Consider the following 14,595-nt stretch of genomic DNA (forward strand, 5'->3'; position numbering starts at 1 on the left):
CAATATCTGAAGAAAAAAGTATATTCTATTCTCACTAGAAGCAGCAATATACAGAAAAAAAGGGACATAAATTTTGAAATGAAGCTTCTTCAGTTTAGTATAAATTAGGAATATACTCTAGCCCCATTTCAATCTGACCAAAATCTACACATTCACGAAGCAAGATGATGCTGCATGTGTACATGTATATGTATTCTGGAAAAGAGATTGTGGAAGAACTTAATAGAAGAGTGATGTGATGAAATCATAGCCTCTTTTTTAACATTTCTCGACGAAATCTCCACGACCAAACTAGCAGGAAAAGTATGATGACCATCCCAACAGATTCCCAAAAAATCATCAGCCATGTCGGCATTGGATCAGGGAAAAGACCTGGTTATGTTGCCAATAGTCAGCCACTGATTTACAAGAGATAAAGGACATAATTTACCGATAAAATAGGCAGTAAAAATATGCATGCATGCTAAACATGACTAAGATAGAACTCACCATGCCCAAATTTAATGCAGATAAGAAGCTCTACTATGCATATAGCTAGGGAAAGCCAACAAAAAGCTCCCACCTTCTTCGTTGGTTTGCTGAGATGATTTATAATTTGAAAGTGTTAGTTATCCACTGAAAATAAAATCATACAAGTTTACATGCTGGACAGTGAAAGAAGTAAAACAGTTTGTAATAGCTTTGCTCATATGTGACAATGTATGTATGAGAGAGAGAGAGAGAGAGAGAGAGAGAGAGAGAGAGAGAGAGAGAGAGAGAGAGACCTGTCTTGCAAGTAAGAATTATATTCACGGATAGTTGGTATGGCTATTAGCCACCAAAGAATCAGCCTATACACAACCAAGGGATTTCTAGGAGGAATCCAAAGGCAGAATTTGAGGAAAAAAGTGTTAAGTTCCACAGTCATGAAAGCAATGCAGAGGCTCAACACTTGGATGAACCTCCATGGCCCCATGAAAGGGTGCCACTCATCCCTGTCCCAATGTGCCGGTGTAAACTGGCCTAATGATCTCTTTACCTTCAAGACAAAAAGGAAAAAGAGCATTATAGAAAAAGTCCTAACTCAAACTGACCCTTGCGATGTAAAGCAGAAAACTTATCAGTAATCCAGAAGTCTAATTGTGTATGTAATAAGTCATACAGGACTACTGAACCTTGCAAGATGCATTCAATAATCCAATCCACTTGTAAACACTTGATTTACATGTATAAAAAAGAGTTTTATATCTCAATCATGAAAAGAATGCTTCTTCAACTAGCCATATACTCTTCAAAAAGGATTTAACAGAATGTGAAATGAGCTACTGATTACATGAAAGGTCAAACACACATGTATCTGTTCTGTTGCAAGATTTTTTGATAAATGACAAGTTGAAGCTGAAGCATAATTTTATCCAGATCTTAACATCAAGGATCTTACCGAGAATGAAGTAATTAATTACTTTCATAAGCTTACCTTACCAATGATATTTGGTTGGCGGCTTAGACCAACCCATTCATATGTTTTGCCATCAAAATACCTAACAGTACGCATTCCAGCCCAAATACCTGCACCAGGAAACAAGTCCAGATAATCATCATGGAGGTAATTGGAAGTGAACTTTCATGAAGATCTTCTCAATGGAAACTATAACACAATTAGAATGGAAAAATATAACACAATTAGAATGTAGCATGTCGTATCTTCAGTGAGAATGCTACATAATGAATTATGTTTAACGAATAAAAGCCGTAGAGATAATATGAATAGTGGAAGTCTAAATCTTAAATGCGATGTCCTCATCATAAAGTTAGAGAGCAAGCACTCATGATGGAATTGTAAAAAGTATTGTCTTTCACTCTTGTGGCCAAGACCCTGCTATATCTTTAACATCGAACTGGTGTAGAATAAAAAAAAGAATACAGTTTAATATAACAATGAAGATCTTACCAAACCAATTGCAGATCAAAACATCCAAAATGATACTATCCCACCAACATTCGTTAAAGTTTGGCAACATATGGCGAAAGGTGAGCTGCACAGAATCATGCATTGCTTACTTTGAGAGGAAATTAAGAAACATATAGATTGAATTGAGAGGGTAGAACTTTTTTAAATGCTTTTATAGCTTATACCGACCTCCATTAGCTCAAACCCAATAGACAATACCCATAAGAGAGGTTGGTTCCGTATCATTACAGCCTTTCCCCACCAACCCAAGATATGAGCAACAACAAACTCATCAAACAAAGTTTCCTGGAGAAACAGATATACTGAATGTTATATTATCCGATAACTGATGCAAGAATTCTTGATTGAGACATCATACATAAACATTGCCAAACTTGCTTTTGGGATGTTCTGGAACATAAATACGACAATCAGCTCCATAAGATCTCTCAGGTAGTTCTGCATTAAGCAACTTAATCAACAAAAGAGTCTGCATTGACAGTAAATAAAAGAACATCTCATACTGTAGTGCTTCTTTCTTGTTTCGATCAAAATCTTGTCCTAAAACATTACCAAATCCAAGATCAGGGTGAAGGTACTTCATGAACTGACGAGCATCAAGACGAGTCTGAAATAAAAAAATGAAAGAAATAAAAATCTTGCAACTTATATTTCCAAGAATTTGCAAGAATATTTAGCTTTCAAATTGCAAAGCTAGAGTCTAAAGATACTAATAATCTGGCAACAAGACAACCAGAAAATAAAATTCTTTATGTCCAAATTTCAGTAAGAAAAAATATCTATTGAAAGATTAAAAGAAACATTAATTTTTTTAAAAAAAGGAAAGGGAATATCAAGGTAAACGAAAAGGCATACTGATACCTGGATAACAACAGTAATGTCAAAAAATGTTTAATGATAACAAATGGAATCTTAGAGAGGATATGTACACAAAGGGGAAAAAAAAAAGAGAGAGTTACAGTATAATTATTCACAACTTTTTCTATAGAAGATTATGAACACAAGAGAAGTATAACAATATAATCAAACAAGAGAATATTAACTTAGTAACGAATATTGGAGTTTGAACAACCTCAATAATCCTAGGGTCGTTCATTTTCAATGAAAGCTTTATGAAAGAAAAACCGAACCTGGAAAAGAAGAAAAGTAAGGGCGACAAGGTACACAACAGCCATTCCATGGACCAAGCGCCAAACAGCAGGATGAGGTCTGATAAGTATCCTAAAATAACACAATTCAACTGTCATATAAAAAGAACTTGCAAGACTAATTCTTAACTATTTATTTTTTGAAATATATTATAAAGTAATTATTGCAGCAGTTAGAAATGTTTTCTGCTATTGCACAAGAAATGCTTTTGAATATGGTTCTTATATCATTATATGTATTGTGCTATCTGGCCAAGCCCTTGAGGACATCCATGGAATGAAAATATCTCCAAATCAAATATCACATAAAAGACATGACATACAGATTAAGATTTGCCATTTCTAAAAGATCGTAAAAGTAAACATGTAGTACTCTCTTAAAAGAGTATAAGTAAATGAAAAACTCACGTAGAAGGGGCTTGAAGCACGCAATAAGCGAGAAAGACTGCAATCATTGCCCAGACACCCCTGAACAGAAAATATGTAGGTGTAACTGTGTAAGCACTTCTTTATTTTTCTCTTATGATAGTGGTGATCGGGAACTATAAATTGAATGGTGCAAGAACAAAAGGAAGCAAGATAATTAAATTAATTGTATTATGTCCCAGTATGGTATCGGCAGACTTCTGCTAAAATGAAAATAGAGTTATCTGCTTGGCTGACTGATGATCCTCATGTATACATATGTAAATTACCTCTTAACAGATGTAATATTAGCATTGGAAATAGTGCTTTCTGGATCAAGTGCTCCACTGGCCCAACTGAGAAAACACACAGAAAGATCACATTGCAGGGTCAGCATTTCCACAAGAATATAAGAATGAGAGGTACAGTCATATATCTCTTATGTGCAAAAAATTTCAAACATCTGGCATCTGAAATTCTAACCAAAAAAAAAAAATTAACTCTTACTTATTATAATTCGATTCATTTACATTAGTTAGCCTATCAAGCTTCTTAATTGTCCAGAGTAAGACTAGAAAGATAACTAAATGCTGAGTCTGACAAAGTGGTTGCATCTTTACTTGCAGGAAAATTCCATCAACACTCTGGAGCATGCTCAAAGAATTGACTTTTTTGTGATGCTTAAATAGAAAATGGGATTATTTGATTGTGACAATATAAAGATTGAAATTTCAAAAAGATCAATAATCAAACAACTCACATTAACAGACATGCACCAACTAACAGCAAGGAAATTGTGTGGGGCTTGTAAGCCCAAGCCGTCCAAGGATCAAATTCACTGACATCATCTGATAAATTCCGACCATTATCCCCTTGAATAGTATGAGCCACTCTGTTTTCATTCCCTCGAAAATTTACCTCCATGAAAAGAGCACTCTAACGCTCTCAGGTTGATCTCTGAATGCAGTGACAATGATGAACATGAGAAAATTCCGGCCCAGAGCAAAGGAAGTATACACACTAATATAGCATATAACTCCATGCAGTACTAACGAAAGTATAAACAAGTGATTATCTATCTCAAATTAAAAGCCGCCACTCTCCACAACTAAAACACAGACCATATGCTAATTGCTCAAGTACAAGGATCAATTGAACCACAAAATAAATCAACAAATAAAAGTAGTTATCAGTTTCCCATATGTGCCCAAAACAAATTGCAGACTAATACCTAGTAGCAAACAAAAGAAGAATTCAATACGGTCATAGTTTCCTGCCAACCAATCTAGACAAAATCCTAACCTTTTGAACACAAACTCTCCAAAAATATTCCACAAACACAACATAAGCGAAATTTGATGCAGGGGAAGAATCCAACCAATCAAAGATTGCAACTTTTTGAGACTAACTCAAAGGTGGAAGTGGGATTAAATGATGCTCAGATAGGACGAAGAAAGGAAAAAAATACCGAACCCAATAGAAATCTATGATGATGGCGGTTGCTTTAAAAGAATCGTCCATTATTTTCGTTACTCTTTTCTGGCTTCGTTTCGTATCCGCCGTGGCTAGTAGCCGACAAGCCCGCCGTTTCCGTGCGATCTCGAGACGAGGAGATCCTGTCCGTCCGAAAAGTCCGAATAAACGAAGGGAGAGCGTGGTGGATTAGGTGCGGTGGGTGTGGATAAACTCTGGATATTCTTCTTTTGCGTATCTGATGCCCATATTATCTTTATCCGGTCCGAGAAAACTATATCTTTGTTTGGTTCCAAGATTTGAAATTTTTATCCAATTTAACGCCAATTGGAACGCAACTCGAATAGGAACACCGACAAATCTTAACGGATCCAGATTTAGTCTCATACAACATATCGATTATATCCGGCCCGGGTGATGCCAAGGTTCGTTATATTCTTCTCCATCTTTCCTCGTTTCCAGGTAGCATCTTTTTCAATTGAAATTAAAAAAATAAATAAAGATTAATTACATTTCATTCCCTGTACTATCACCTAATATCACACCACACTTGAAGAATAAATTTGTCAGATCCATCAGTTTAAAGAAGGGTATCTAATGTACACAATAAAATGATAAAAGGATTGAAGCACATATTATTCATATAATAGAATCATTGATGTCTATACATTTGCTGCCGAGATGAATCAACCTGTTAGATATTTCAACGTGGAGCCGCGTATCAAGGGCTTAATTTCTTTCACAACCCTAAAGATATGAACCTTCATTTGATTCTTTTTAATAAGCTCAAAAACGCAGACATCATGCTTCTCCAGATTATTGGCAAAAGAAAATGCGCCCCAACCGCCACTTAAAGCACCGCGATAGCCATATGAAACATAGCTAACTGCCCATGAAGTTCCTTGTGGATCCCATAGGGTCATCTTTCGACCGATCTTGGGAAGATACTCTCTCGCAAAATGAACTGGAATATTCTGGAACCATGAAAAGAGGAGGAAAAATAAGTCAACAAACAACAAATTTTAGATGCAGCAGCATATAAGGGCATCTTTTTACAGGTGCTAATCTAAATTCCAAGAAATGAATGTCAACAAAGTATCATAAATTTTCTTTAGTGGCTCATTGAGTCAAGGCTATTACTTTGTTCTATCGGTCCTGGAGCAAATATATGGTTATTATGGCTTTAAATCGTACTGGGTAAAGAATCATTCTAGGGACTGGAAATAGTTTGAAGAGAAAATATAAATGGTAATGTTATATTCATAGTGGGCTGCTTCACCAGATATTATGTAGAGTTATCATTAATACAACCTTAAAAAGAAAAGAAGGGAACGTAAATTTATAATGACAAAAGCCATTACACTTCTAAAGACAGCATCTTTGAAAACAGGAGCACCATACTGGAAATTTAAGCAATCCATAATCAAAAATCTTGCAACGTAAATATATGACAGTTTCCAAGTACCGCATACTTCAGCTTAATACACATTGTTTTTGAAATTAAGAGGGAAAAACAAGATGACAACCTAACGCCATCTCATTTGATCCGGCACTAGAGGCTCTCCCTCAAAAGCAGTAGCATCAAGTACATGAATGACATTACTATCATGGATTAAATTTCACCTTCTTGCTACTAACATGGGTAAGTCTTCCCTACTTTCCATTTCTATTGACTTCAGCCACCATATAAAGTTGTAAAATGTAGAAATTTTCAGCATAAATAAAATAAAGAGAACATATGAAGCAGCTTTTTTCACATGGGCAGTGTTAGCTAATTCCACAATAATCTGTTAAAAGAAATAAACATATTAGATATTCTCAGTTTGTAAAACAATAATCAGCTATAAGTAGTAGAAAGACTGGGAAGGAGAATATACCATGAAGAAGCTATTATAACAATAGGAATCCTGCATCACAATCAATGTAAAAGGATTCCTTGATTTAAATAACTTTGCCCTTTCCAGAGACTTATTGATTTCCTCCTGTGTGACAGGTCTCCGTTGTGATATTAATGCAGGCATTTTTTGGATCGTTGCCACAGCTAATGAGGGAAAAGTAATAGAACAAATTAATCCATAAACTCCTACTGCGAAAAGTGCCATGTAAGCATAAGATAATACTTTGCAAGATTCAATTATAGGCATTCATGCAAAAGGAAAAACTGACCTTCCCCACGCCATCGTACATGGCTATACTTTATCAATTTCAAAGATCCTGCGTACTTCCTAGATATTTCGGAGGCAGCTGTTTTACTGAAAGTGACTAGTTTCTTACTTATTGAGCATGGTGCGGGAGCTTGAGAATGAGTAGTAGCTGGAACATGGACGGACTTAAAATGTTACCATGATGTATATCAACCAAACCATAAAATATGCAGATATAATTTGTCACTAAACCTTCATTTGCACGAAAAGTAACTCACCACAACCACTCTGGGCATTTGACTTAGCCTTCTTCACAATAGTACCTGAGCTCATAGGATTCTTGCACAAGTTTTGGCTACCCAGTTGGCTGACCCTCTCTCTTGAAGTAACATTACAATCTATTTCTGGATAAGAAAGGTACAGGACCTTATTTAATTGGTTTTCAATGCTCAGTTTTATGACAATAGCTAAAGTTCTACAAGCTACAAACATCTAATTACAATCAATGATGTTGTACAGACCTAGTGAAATGGTAGCAATAAAAGACATACAAATTTTAGACAATGTATCAAGTTCTGACCTCTTTTACCAAGAGAAGTTCTGCTCTTTGCATTATACAAGCCTAGGTCAGACCCTTTTGTTTCAGCTCTCTCTGAAGGGCTACATTTCTTCTTCAATGGTGGGACATCTACCGCGATGCAATCATCCATTTCCCTCCTCCTCTTTGACTTGACTCCGACACTCTCATTTGAGGGTAGAACCAGAGCCTTTGAACTGCCTTCGATGACGGTTTCTCCTTCCTCTTCCTTCTCCGTCTTGTGAACAGGGCGCGCGATGTCCCCTTGGCGTGGCACAGCAACGAAAGCCGCCTCCTTCTCACACGCAGTTGCATCAAACACCAAGACAGAGAAATGTGAGCGCCCATCATACTGGAGAACCAAGAAGTCCCCAGCCTCCAGGGAATGATCAGAAACAAACTCCTTCCAACCACTCTCGAAAAAAAGACCCTTGGAATTCTCAACTAACACCACATGCCACATATTCCCACTGGGGCCTTTCAAGTAAACCGCTCCTGAGGGTTTACTCCTAAGGTGTTCTTGAAACGCCGGCGGAATTTTCTGCAACAACCCATGCACCACATTGTTACTAGAGCTAGCCTATCCATCAAAATGTCATATTTCCTCAAAATCAAGGAAGAAAAAGTCATCCGCTACAACACCCATGTCACACATTTGCAATTTAGAGTTAAACATATACATCAATATTCCCATCTTTGATCGACCCACGAGACAACTAATGATCAAAAGAACAAGATTTCCTACAAAAACACAGAGGAAACGTACCAAGTGCTCTGACGAGAGATGGGGGAGGAAGACTTTAAAGAAACGGGGGCTTGATCTCGCCATTGGAGAAGAGTGGCGTCTCCTCTGCGCCTCTACTGCAACCCCTATGTAGGGTTTCTGCCCCGTTTCCCCTCTATGGAATAGGAATCGGCAGCTTTCTCTCTCCCCTGCATTAATTTTCCCCCTTCTGGGACTTTTCCTGGAATAATGCTGAGCGGAAGAGGAATAAAAGATGGGATTTTATCAGAATCTATCTGAAATCTAATAAATACCTAATAAGGTGGAATTCTGGCTAAGTTGTTATTCATTTCCAGCGATAAATTGATACGGTTTTCATCACTTGGAAAGACAAATATTTTCGTTTCACACCCTAAAAAGTTTAATAAATTTATAAGTGCATACTCTATCAATTCACTATTTGTACTTGGAGATCTTGTTTGGAATTAAAATTTGATTTCCAATAACACCATATCATGTAATAATTTGCAAGATAACTCGATAGTTTGCAAATAAATCCTCTAAGAAAGGAGTCCCTTTAGAAAGGTAACGAGAACTCTCTTTTTAGAGAGACAAGGTTCTTATTTAATACAATCCGTCGAAATAGAAAGAGGCTCGAAATATAAACACTAAATAGGTCAAATATGAATCTATTGTATAGTCTCCTTGAACCCAAATCTTCATTATTTTTTAATTTCATTGAATTAAAGTTTAATTATATTTAGATCCCTAAATTATAGTCTGATTTATATATTTTCTATAGTCGATATATATTTTGTTATAACGGAATACACATAATTTATATATACAATGCATATTAAAGTCAATTATTATAAATTAAAAAAATTAAATGCAAATAAATTATAAATACAGCCTATGTTGACGTACCCTCTATATATTTTTTGTGACGCTTTAACATGTTAACAATCTAATATCTCCAGTAGTAAGGAGAAACCTCAAATGATCATCTTATCGTCGACTTATTTTTATCAGTGTTTTCTCAAATATGAATCAAGCAGATAATTAACAGAATAAGTATACGAGAGATTTTATATAATTAAATAAATAAGAGAGTCTAGATGTAATTATCGGTTAAATTAATTTGTTAGTCTTACATCCCACACAACTCTCTCACCTTTTGTTATTCTCTTTAAATCATCCATAAAAAAAAATTAAAAAAAAAAAGAAGAAGCTCATCATCAAACCTTGCTACCTAATACATCAAACATCCTCCTTAACAGTAGTAGTAGTAGTAGTAGTAGTAGTATCAGGATCATCTGTATGACAAGAATCATGAAGCCCTCTCGTGTGCTCCGAGGTAGTATCCAGGAGGTACAAAAGGCAACACATGACAAAGCTAAACACCAACATCGGGATGGGCCCGAAGATCCACAAGAAGAGAGTGAAGGACAAGTAGAAGGCCCTCAAACCAAGCGACCAGAAGAAGCTCCCGCGGTTCAAGCTCCTCGCCACGTAGGACGTGGAGACGGCGGCGGACGCCGGGATGCAGAGTAGGAAGCTGACATGGGCGTAGTGGCGGATGGACTGGACGTTGCAGACGAAGGCGAGGATGAAGCAGAGGGAGATGGCGAAGAACTTCACGGAGGCGACGATGGTGGTCTTGTTGCCGTAGACGAGCGAGGAGGAAGACGAGAACGGGGAGGAGGCAGAGGCGGAGGCGGAGGTGGCGCCGACGAAGACGCCGATCAGGGAGGCGAGGGTGATGGCGGTGGTGGCGAGGACGGTGGACGCCATTATGTTGTTGCGGAGAGTCTGCACTGCCAGCACTCCGTTCTTTATAGGGTCCTACTTAATTATACAGTAATCCAGTTAAATGGCATATATATATTGATAGCTTTGTATCTAACTATTTAGCTTAAAAATTAATCACTATTTGTACCTCTACTAATATCCACTATATATATATATATATGAATTTACAACGACTCAGTTAAAAAACTTCGAAGTTTCTTTCGATATCCTTCTTTGGCATTAGGTTAATCTTTTAGCATATGATTATCTAACACAATATTAAAGCTTGTTTTCTAAAGATTTTGAGTTCAAATATCATGTATTATAAGGCCTAATCACTCGTGCAAAATTCTACCTACCTTAACTAAGAAGTTAACGAACTCTCACGTGAAAAAAAAAAATTATACTTGGAAGAGTAAACTAATTAAAGTTTGGCCTTACTTTGTTTCATTTCAATAGAAGGAATGCATTTGCATCTAATATACATTATTAGTTCCTTTTTAATATAAATTAGCTCTTATGAATATATATATATATATATATATATATATATAAGATAAATAGGCTAATCTTCTTTTAAAAAAGAAAAGCCATTGACATTTTTGCAAATTTGAGTAACATGATGTCCAAATGTAAGTTCCTCTTACCAATGTAAGGAGCAGGGACCCACTAATAACAACTACTTGATAAAGGGACAAAGGCACCGATAATAGTTTCTCTCTGATAAGATAAAGATAGGCATCTTCTAGGCCTCGATTCCTTTCCCATCACAGTTAACTAGTCATGCCCAAAATCTAGAACCACCCAACTATAGCATTCTCAAATCTCTTAATCAATTAAAGTTTCCTATGAAAAAGAGGATAGATAGATAGATGGATTAGGAATTGGAGACTGTATATAAAAAGATATATGTAGGTGATCAGAGGATGGAGAGCTCACAGCCATCATGGTGGCGACCCATCGTTTCCTTGCAAGAGCATTGAGGCCGATGACGGTGCTCTTGGGGTTGCGGATAATGGTGAAGAGAAGCCAAGAATGGTAGGTGGCCACCACCAGGAGAGAGAGAGGAACTACCACCAGATCCAAATGGTTCTCCTCCATCCCTACTTTGCCTTGTCTGTGGTTGCTTCTCGATCTTTGTTTGCTTCCTTTAGAGGAGTAGCTTGTTAATTGAGAGATGGTGCATTAAAGTAAGCAAGCGAGTAGATATGGGAATCTAGGAAGAGGACAAAGTGAAGGAAGCGGAGAGGTGACAAAGATATATTGGTTTAGTGGATTCCATTTCTTTTTCTTCTTTTAAACCCCATTTGTGGTCTTAAATTGGCTCGTGAATTGGGACCCAACTTTCAACGGGTCGATTTAACCCCTAAAACATCACGGATTATGCATGAATAATTTATTTATTAATTATATATCTAATAAATTTAATAATAATTTTAAAATATATAGAGAGATAATATAATTTGTGCTAGGTCCTTAGGCTGTTTTGCTTTTTACTGCCTCGAAAATATATAAGAGTTAAATTTAACTTATTGTTACTGAGAGAATAAATAATATTTTTTTCATTTGAAAATATCTAAATCGCCCTATTTTGACTTTAAGATTGATTCCCCTTGCAACTTTACCCTGTTCCCCTCTCTGGTATGAGTTTATATAAGGTATTGATAATAATATAACAATAGTAAAATATAAGGTGTAAATTATAAAATTTTCTAAAATTTAATAGTTAGAAGGTTTTTTTAATATAATTTTCAATATTTTTCATAAAATATTACAATTGTCATATGATGTAAAACATTACAATTTCCATGTAAATTTTTTCATTCTTTTAGAATGACTAGTTTTTAACGCAATATTTATAGAATATTTTTAATATATCATTGTTAAAATTAATAGACGCAAATAGCTTTTGAACCATTCTTAAAGCAAAAAAAAAAAAAAAAATTTAAAAATATATAAAAAAAATCTTTAAAAAAGTGTTTCTATGGCGATAATAATATTTTAAAGAATGTAGTTGCTATTATGATAGTTTAGAAGTTTTAAGTGGCAATTATATAAAAATCTGGAGAGGTTAGTGGATATCAACATCTGAAAGGAACTTCGTCGTTTAACTTAACCTTAATTTGCTAAACTTAATCCATGCATGCCAAAGTACAAGATCTAAGCTGGCCTGGCAGTTGGTAGTCTTGCTCAGTTAGCACTTGGCACTCTACCGTGGCATGCAGCAATCCACGCGTACCAAATCCTATCTACATGGCACTCGTTTCTCCTGCCACGTCCGCACGCCCACCTCACCTCAGCATCCACTTCCTCGTGTCTCTATATAAAGGCACGTTCCTTGTCTATTTGCATGTAGGTCCAATTGAGTTCATCTAATCTTTTTTTAAGTCACAGAGATGAAGAAGGCAAGCGTTTGCGCCATCCTTATGTTGCTGCTCATCTTGCTCGTTACCCGGAAGATTAGCTCATCGAATGGTACGGCATTTTAATGGGATTTTTTTTTTGTTGCAAATAACGACCTACGTTTTAGATATTTGCAATTTGCATGAGAATTCCCTTCTTTTATGGGCATTTTTGTAAAAAGCCATCTCCGTCGTTATATTTAGGTAGAGGTGGTTATTTATAAATATATCCAAATAGCGAGATATCGATGTGTAGATTATTTTTTTTTATAAACAGAGGTGGATTTTTGTATTGACGTTGAATTACAGGCGGTTATTTGCACACACAAAAAAAAAAAACTCTGTCCTCTTTTTTATTATTATTAAAATCATTCATTTTTTATATTTATTAGAGAAAATTAAATTAAGATCGGAAATCTCAGCTATTTATTTATTTATTTATTTATTTATTATTAGATATTGCATTTTGCTCATTTAATGTCTAAAAGAGATCCTTTTTAATTAAATAAATGAAAAAAAGGGTGTTATATATGTATATATATATATTGGATATGGATTGCAGAGGAGATGAAGGTAGGAGTTGCAGGGCGAAGGAGAAGGGTGTGCAGAGTGAGGAGCGCAGGGTTTAAGGGGCCGTGCTTCTCGGATACCAACTGCGCGCAGGTCTGCATCAGCGAAGGCTTCGGTGGTGGAGACTGCGAGGGACCTCTGCGACGCTGCTTGTGCCAAAAGCCTTGTTAATTTAATGTAAAAGAAAACTCTCTTTCTCTCTTAGATGTCCAGTGTACTTTATATATATATATTCCTACCATAATAAGATGAACTCCTCTTCTTCAGATTAATAAAACCTCAGGGTAGGGACTGTAGCATTATTCGATAAATATTCTGAATTATTCAGGAGGTCTTTTTGAGATGGCAAATGGGCATCATCGATAATTAACAATGCTACAGTCCCCTTCAACTAAAGTTTGCCGGGGCATGCACTTAAAAAGTAGAGATATAGAATAAGATAACAATTGTTCACATACGTACGTGTAACGACTCCTACCCCAAGGAGCTCTGAATCCGAGTGAGTGCCTATTCCTCAATCCTCACCCCACTCAGAATCCCTTAAAAATACACACACTAGAGTCCAAACTCTCTCTCTATCTTTCTCTTCCTCCCTTCTTCCTCCTACTTATATATCTTTGCCTTCTTCTCCAACTCCTCAACACTCGACTCCGCTCTTCCATGGAAGCCAAGCCCAGCTCCCAGCCAAAGCTTGGAGACCCAGGTGTTGGTCTTGAGCTCTTCTCTCTCGTTTCCACTACTCCCCGGTACTCCAAAGTAGAGCAACATGGTTGATTGAGTTGCAGGCATGCATGCACCTTGAGGAATTGAGGCTTCATGGTCCGATCGAGTTCTACGTAATGCCAAAGTACTTTTGTTCTTCTTTTCCTTTCGTTTTTGACGTTTCTGATGTAATTTGTCTTTCTAAAAAGCCTTCAACATCAACTATCAAGCTTGATGGATTTGGACTACCTGCAGGTTCGGTGTATCTCTGTCATTTCTTAATGTGTAGTGCACCATAAGGGTGACCCAAGTTGATCCTGGAATAGTATTGGATGACATGTCCCTGTCCTTGTGAATATTTGTGTGGATTTTTTTTTTCTTTTTAATTTGACTAAGGGGTTGATGTATGTGAATGTGATTAGGCTTTAAGCATGTATGTTACATTGAATTTTCTGAAACACTTAGTTTGGACTCCTTGTAGCTTTATTTCTCAAGAGAGTTGGTCAGGAAAGCTAGTCTCTTTATTTAGAAAATAAGAAATTATAGCAATTTTAAAAATATTCTCTTAGGATAATTTATTAAAATTAAATATTTTATATTTTACATTTTACATAATATTTCGACTCAATTTTTTTACCAATTTTAGTAGAGTTGGTAAGTATTATGGAACCAGAGAAAATTATTTATTGGTCAGTAGTGATTTGGGTT

At 36.2% G+C, this 14,595-nt stretch overlaps 3 protein-coding genes and 1 long non-coding RNA gene across 8 annotated transcripts; 1 reads left to right on the forward strand and 3 right to left on the reverse strand.

Moving 5' to 3' along the window:
• Positions 1 to 7: 7 nt before the first annotated feature.
• LOC140797494 (CDP-diacylglycerol--serine O-phosphatidyltransferase 2-like) lies at positions 8 to 5,117 on the reverse strand. Of its 5 annotated transcripts, none has more exons than XM_073150959.1 (13): positions 4,978 to 5,117; positions 4,265 to 4,461; positions 3,795 to 3,860; positions 3,508 to 3,567; positions 3,082 to 3,172; positions 2,504 to 2,558; positions 2,310 to 2,389; positions 2,120 to 2,236; positions 1,931 to 2,015; positions 1,457 to 1,548; positions 765 to 1,018; positions 490 to 578; positions 8 to 372 (listed from the first exon to the last, which is right to left on the reverse strand). In XM_073150959.1, exons 2-13 carry the CDS (start codon positions 4,426 to 4,428, stop codon positions 245 to 247), a joined length of 1,281 nt encoding a protein of 426 aa, XP_073007060.1. In that variant the 5' UTR covers positions 4,429 to 4,461; positions 4,978 to 5,117; the 3' UTR covers positions 8 to 244. The 5 variants fall into 5 exon arrangements, with proteins under 5 accessions (XP_073007060.1, XP_073007061.1, XP_073007062.1 ...); XM_073150960.1 differs by having other exon boundaries at positions 4,973 to 5,100; XM_073150961.1 differs by having other exon boundaries at positions 4,883 to 4,993.
• Positions 5,118 to 5,589: 472 nt separating this feature from the next.
• Positions 5,590 to 8,770, reverse strand: LOC140797241 (B3 domain-containing protein Os11g0197600-like). Its single transcript, XM_073150533.1, has 6 exons — positions 8,465 to 8,770; positions 7,702 to 8,239; positions 7,400 to 7,525; positions 7,144 to 7,290; positions 6,855 to 7,018; positions 5,590 to 5,951 (listed from the first exon to the last, which is right to left on the reverse strand). Exons 1-6 carry the CDS (start codon positions 8,525 to 8,527, stop codon positions 5,664 to 5,666), a joined length of 1,326 nt encoding a protein of 441 aa, XP_073006634.1. The 5' UTR covers positions 8,528 to 8,770; the 3' UTR covers positions 5,590 to 5,663.
• Positions 8,771 to 9,537: 767 nt separating this feature from the next.
• Positions 9,538 to 11,442, reverse strand: LOC140797829 (uncharacterized). Its single transcript, XM_073151505.1, has 2 exons — positions 11,153 to 11,442; positions 9,538 to 10,267 (listed from the first exon to the last, which is right to left on the reverse strand). The coding sequence occupies exons 1-2, from the start codon at positions 11,312 to 11,314 to the stop codon at positions 9,683 to 9,685; spliced, it is 747 nt and encodes a 248-aa protein (XP_073007606.1). The 5' UTR covers positions 11,315 to 11,442; the 3' UTR covers positions 9,538 to 9,682.
• A 2,213-nt stretch (positions 11,443 to 13,655) lies between these two features.
• On the forward strand, positions 13,656 to 14,210 carry LOC140798043 (uncharacterized). Its single transcript, XR_012110769.1, has 2 exons — positions 13,656 to 14,032; positions 14,143 to 14,210. It is a non-coding gene; the product is annotated as an uncharacterized lncRNA (long non-coding RNA).
• Positions 14,211 to 14,595: the final 385 nt, after the last annotated feature.

This window comes from Typha latifolia, chromosome 11 (genome assembly GCF_019914945.1).
Source record: "Typha latifolia isolate L0001 chromosome 11, TyphaL0001v2, whole genome shotgun sequence".
In the NCBI taxonomy this organism is placed as follows: Eukaryota; Viridiplantae; Streptophyta; class Magnoliopsida; order Poales; family Typhaceae; genus Typha; species Typha latifolia.

What these genes read in the sequence shown, in the direction of transcription:
- LOC140797829 (XM_073151505.1), bottom strand. Translation starts at nt 11,314, where the DNA reads ATGGAGGAGAACCATTTGGATCTGGTGGTAGTTCCTCTCTCTCTCCTG. An exon ending in GGGTCGCCACCATGATGGCT is followed by an intron (nt 10,268 to 11,152) that starts GTGAGCTCTCCA and finishes ATAATTAAGTAG; the next exon opens with GACCCTATAAAGAACGGAGT.
- LOC140797241 (XM_073150533.1), bottom strand. Translation starts at nt 8,527, where the DNA reads ATGGCGAGATCAAGCCCCCGTTTCTTTAAAGTCTTCCTCCCCCATCTC. An exon ending in ATCTCTCGTCAGAGCACTTG is followed by an intron (nt 8,240 to 8,464) that starts GTACGTTTCCTC and finishes GGGTTGTTGCAG; the next exon opens with AAAATTCCGCCGGCGTTTCA. An exon ending in AACTTCTCTTGGTAAAAGAG is followed by an intron (nt 7,526 to 7,701) that starts GTCAGAACTTGA and finishes TTTCTTATCCAG; the next exon opens with AAATAGATTGTAATGTTACT.
- LOC140797494 (XM_073150959.1), bottom strand. Translation starts at nt 4,428, where the DNA reads ATGGAGGTAAATTTTCGAGGGAATGAAAACAGAGTGGCTCATACTATT. An exon ending in AATATTACATCTGTTAAGAG is followed by an intron (nt 3,568 to 3,794) that starts GTAATTTACATA and finishes TTTTCTGTTCAG; the next exon opens with GGGTGTCTGGGCAATGATTG. An exon ending in TTACTTTTCTTCTTTTCCAG is followed by an intron (nt 2,559 to 3,081) that starts GTTCGGTTTTTC and finishes TTTTTATTTCAG; the next exon opens with ACTCGTCTTGATGCTCGTCA.